At 57.9% G+C, this 5,208-nt stretch overlaps 1 protein-coding gene across 1 annotated transcript in view; it reads left to right on the plus strand.

Annotated features, from left to right (window-relative positions):
- Positions 1-60: 60 nt before the first annotated feature.
- The window catches only part of FIBCD1 (fibrinogen C domain containing 1), a 34,312-nt gene continuing 29,164 nt past the window's right edge, over positions 61-5,208 (plus strand). The window contains exon 1 of the mRNA XM_010856946.1: positions 61-244. Coding sequence (XP_010855248.1) covers positions 61-244 — 184 coding nt within the window. The remainder of the gene's footprint in view (positions 245-5,208) is intronic.

The raw sequence follows: 5,208 nt of genomic DNA on the forward strand, positions 1-5,208 counted from the left end.
CCTTTGCGCTCCGCAGCGGCGCGCCTCGCCCAGCGTCCCCGCCAGCGGTCCTGCCGGAAGATGGTCAACGACCGGTGGAAGACCATGGGCGGCGCTTCCCAACTTGAGGACCGGCCGCGCGACAAGCCGCAGGTACCCGCGGGCCTGGGGCGTGGGGATACGGGGATCCCGCGCGGTGGGCGAGGCGGTGGCGGCTCCAGCCGGCGGGCTGGGGACCCGGGCTGGAGTTTGGGGCGTACCTCCCGTGAGGCTCGACAGGCCCGAATTGGGGCGGGCACCCTCCTCGGCTCCAGAGGAGACACTTGAACTTGGGGTTCGGGCTGACGATGGGGGCGGCACCCCTGCAGGAGCCCCCTTGCTCCTCCAACGGACTCAGGTGCACGCCTGCACAGAGAAAGTAAGGGACCCACAGAGTTTACAGTGTCACCAGCCCTTGAGCGCGAGCCTCTGTTTCCTCATCTCTACAATGGGCATCTGAACCATTTACTAAGTATCCCACCCTGGGCAGCACCCCGTGCCAGGCGCCTGGCATGCGACCCCCTCCCCTTCATCTCCTCTGAATCCTCACACTTTAGCCAGCCTATCCCTACCCCCATACAGCAGAGGATCAATAAATATTTGCCTCTTGTAAGAACACTGGATACTGTGATTCTCCAGCCCTAAGACAAGGGAAGCAGGATTCAGAGAGAGTTGCTTCTGCCCCAGGCCTGTGGCTCTGCTGGGATTTGAACCTCAGGTCCTTGGGCTGCAGGTCTGTTCATCCCATGCTTTGTGCCCCCTCTTCAGGGGGCCGTGGAAGATGCCCAGGGCTGTGCACTGGAAGGGGGGTGAGGACAGAGCTCCAGGGCTGGCCGGAGAGGGGGCTAGGGATGGGAAGCCGAGTGGAGGGGCAGCCCCGGGGCCGCCCCAGGCTGGGCTGCCAAGGGACTGGGGCAGGCAGGCGAGATGCCGAGGTCTGCTAGCCAAGGAGAGGAAATAATGGAGCTGCCCGTTTTAAATTTCAAATTTCTCCCAGACAGATGTCATTGGGGAAGGAACAGTTCTTGTTTGCAGAGGCAGGAGGGGGGTGGCAGGGGCGGGCCTTGGCGGGCCCCTCACTCTCTTGGGAGCGGCAGCCTGAGTGAGCGTTGTCTGGAGCCACATGCCTCCACACTTTGCAAAGCCCTTTCCCAACCGTCTGCACAACCTCGCTGTCGGCAGCAGCCTGGGTGGGGAGGCAGGGGTGCATGTGCCCTTGTCGCAGGAGAATGGTGGTGCAGAGAAGTCGAGGCATGCACCCAAGTCACACAGCATGTTAGCAGAAGAGCAAAGTTTCAAAGCCGGGTCTGACTCCATGCCTCTCCCAATACCTCCTGGTCCATTCCCCTTTCCTGTGAGCCCCCTTACAGGTACTGACTGCTTGTCATTTGCCAATAAGCAAATGACACCAGACTGCCTGTTTCCAAACGTTTGCTGCCTCATCGTCCCCCAAACACACACACACAGAGACACACACACACACACACATACACTTCATTCAGGGAAACCCTACATATACTTCAAAACCAACTCAGATGCCACCTCCTCCAGGAAGCCCTCCCTGATGCCTGATGCCCCGTGGGCTTTACCTTGATTCCCAGCAGCAGTTAGCCTGTGCCACTCAGCTGCCTTTATCTCCCTGCCTTATTCCCTAGCCTTGGTCCCTCCTCTAGCAGGAGCTCCCTTTGGACATATGCTTCTTCTGGGCCCCCATCCTGGGGTCTCCCCCTGGGTCCAGGCTCCTGTCTTTCCATGCAGCTCAGACCGGGAGTTGAGGGATTTTTGCTGAATTGAGCTGCATGAAGCCCGGCCAGAAGGAGCTGGGAGAGCAGCGAGTGCTGATGTGTCTCAAGGGGAGGTGGCTTCTGGGGGATGTATTTGAAATGTGGCTTTAAGGCCTCCTGGGTCAGCCCTGGCCTCTCTGCTGCGTCGTGGGGTATATATTCCAACTGCCACCAGGCCAGAGCTCAGCTGTCTGCCCCTTGGCATCGGAGGCTGCCAAGAGCTTGTGGTCCCAGCGGCCTGGGCCAATATCAAACACCACCTTCTCACTCCACCCCTTTGGTGATCCAACATGTTAGACAGGCTATCCCATTGCCAGCTCCAGGCTTGTCTGAAACTTCAGGTAGGAGGCAAGCCCTTTCCTGTGCCCACCATCAAAAGGGAACCAGGGTTCCCTTGGGCCTGGCCTTCTTGCATCCATTGCTTCTAGTTTCATCTCCACCACTGACATGCTTTGTGACTGGGTAAGTTATGTCCCCTCTCTGAGTCTGGGCTTTACCATCTGTAAAATGGGAACAGCAATCACTGCTTCCTCCTCACTTCACAAGGACTTAACAAGAGCTGAGTGAAATAATGGTATGCTTTACAAATTGTAAAGCGCTGTACACCCTTGAGGAAGGTGGTTCTCAGAGCAGCCTGACCCCTTTGCCAGGCTGTCAATGTCCTGATCACCCCTTTGCCCACCAGGGAAAGCAATATGACCCCCCAGTTCCCTCCAGAAGACTCTGACTGAGGTTCTTTAACAAGGCACTTCCTCCAGAAAAGGTGCCAAAGCCACAGTCTGAGTGCCAGCTGTGCTCATCTGCATAACTTCTCGTTTCTGAATCAAACCACTCTCAGAGTTTGGCAGCAGGAATGATCAACCCATTAAACAGATGAGGAAACTAAGGCTGAGAGTTGCAACCAGGACTTGAACTTGGGTGGCTGATGAGCCTTTTTGGGAAGACTAAGGGAAGAGAGGCTGGCTGCCCTTGGCTCCTCCTGCTCGGGCACATTATGTAATTCCCAAGGAGAGGGCTCTGGTACCTAGTGCGTGGTTCCCCAGGGCACACACCGTACCCACTGCCATTGAAGGGCCTACATCCAAGTGTTGCTGTTTCTGCGGACAGCCTCAGGCCGGCTGTGTCCTGGGCCTGTCTGGCCTCAGCTCCTCACTTGCCAAGTGACCTTGGACAAGGTGCCAACTTCATTAGAGCTTTACTCCTTCCCCTGTGAAACCAAGGGGCTCTCACACCCTTAGGGCAGCAGGTGATGGTGGGATATTTGCCAGGAGTTCGGAGTTGCTCAGATAAAAGGACCCAGAAATAGTCACAATTCTCCTAATCTTCTAGTGTGGGGCAGAAAGTCACCCTGTAACTATCTCCTCTTGTTGCAGGAGGGTGGGGGGTGGGTGGCGGGGAGGCTCATTTCTGAGCAATCCCTGAGTCAAACCACCCCACAGGGAGGTCAACCTCTGAACCGTCCCAGACAGTGTCTCTTGATATTTTCAAAACTTTGAAAAATATTCCAGACAGGGAATACAGTTCTCATTGGGAAGTTCTTCTTGATGTCTAACCTAAACCCTGCTGCATTTAATTCACTCAGTGGCTATTTATAGAGTCGCTCCCTCCTCTAGGAGAGACAGCTGTAAACCTGTGCCTTGGGAACTTCTATAGAGTCTCTTGGGAGGAACACACTCGCATCATGGGATTATGACAAACCTCGATGGGCACTGTAAAGAAAACCATGCAGCCTCGGTCCTCATTGCCTGGGCTTTGGGCGGAGGTCACTGTGTCCGGGTTGGACGAGAAGGAGGCTGAAGAGAACAGGGCCTTCCTTCCCCTTCTGTTTCCTGGGCCCCTCTCCATGGAACTCACCCCCAGACCAGCGTGCGGCAGTGATGAGGAGGCCGGAGGCTGGGGTGGGAGGTCAGAGACCACTTGGGCATTTAAGCTGGACAGCATCTGTCAGATCTGTGACACCAACGTGTGTTGGGGGAAATGACAGAGGGGGCATCCCAGGTGATGCTAGTGGTAAAGGGCCCGTCTGCCAGTGCAGGAGACGTAAGAGATGCGGGTTCGATCCCTGGATGGGGAAGATCCCCTGGAGGAGGGCATGGCAACCCACTCCAGCGTTCTTGCCTGGAGAATCCCATGGACAGAGGAGCCTGGCGGGGGGATATGGTCCATAGGGTCGCAAAGAGTCGGACTTAGCATGCAGGCAGGCGGCTGGAGAGAGCTGGGCAGGAGTGGGGGTTGGGGGAGGTTGCAATAGCGGAGGCTGGGGCTGGGGCGGGACCTGCTCCTGAGGCCTCCGCAGCCCCGCAGTGGGCTGGCCGGGGTGTCCTGGGCTTTTTGCCATCAGGAGGGTCCTGGGCCTCTGGGTGGGGTATTGGTTGGTAGGGCTGGGAGGAGGTGGGGAGGCTAACGGGGAGATGGTTGAGGTGATTTTAAAGCAGACGATGGGGCTTGGACCATATCAGGGCTGGGGGGCCATAGGAACAGAGGGGCCCTGGGGATTCGAGGAGGTAAGAGTGTACGCAGCCAGGTGCTGGCTGGGGATGGGGTGAGGGAGGGGAGCCCAGGGAGGTCCCCGGTTTTGGAGGGGGCTGGTGAGGCTGATACCATCCCTGGGTGGAACTCTCAGGAGGGCTCAGGTTTGAAGTGGAATGAGCCTGGTTTAGGGGTCAGTGGGCTGGAGGCCTGGAGATCTGGGGGGTGGGGAGGGTGAGCAAGACCCTCACAAGATACATCAAGAGACCCTCCCTCATCAGAAATGGACTCAGAGCTGAGTGCTCTATGGGGAGTGACAAGGCTGGCGGCTCAGCTCCTTCGGGAGGGGTGGACGCAGGCAGTTCCCAGACCCTTCTCTTTGTCCCTAGAACACCTCCGGCCAGTCTCCTGGGGACTTCCTGGTGGCCTGAGGCTTCAGATGGCCTTCAACGTGGGTCATGTTCAGAGGCCCCTGGCAAGACAGGGAGCTCTTCCCCCAGGACTCATAGAGTGAGCCAGCAGGCCCTCTTCCTAAATCTTTGGGACCCCACCCAGAATTTTAAGCAGAACAACCGCCTCCTCTTTTTAAGGGGTCTCTGGGACCCTCCTTCTGCCAGGGCCAGAGCATCAGAGCCCAGCCCAGGTCAGGCGCTGTTTGCCTGGCTGGGGCAGCAGATGTGTGTTCCTGGGGAGAGAGGAGGAAGACTCCCCCAGGGCCTTTGGGCTGGGCAGGGGCTGGGCTGCCCCGCTCGCGACGATCCACGAGCCCAGGTGTAATTCTGAGTCTCTGCCAGGCTCAGACCACACTGCCGCACCTTGGCTTTCTCAACATAGACCCACACAGTGGGTTTCTGGGGCTGGGGTGCTCCTAGGAGATGGGGGGCTGGGAGCGGCCTGCACCTGGATCTCACCTTGCCTGGCCTCCCCCTCGGGGAGG

Source organism: Bison bison, unplaced genomic scaffold, assembly GCF_000754665.1.
Source record: "Bison bison bison isolate TAMUID 2011002044 unplaced genomic scaffold, Bison_UMD1.0 scf7180017864375, whole genome shotgun sequence".
Taxonomy (NCBI): domain Eukaryota; kingdom Metazoa; phylum Chordata; class Mammalia; order Artiodactyla; family Bovidae; genus Bison; species Bison bison.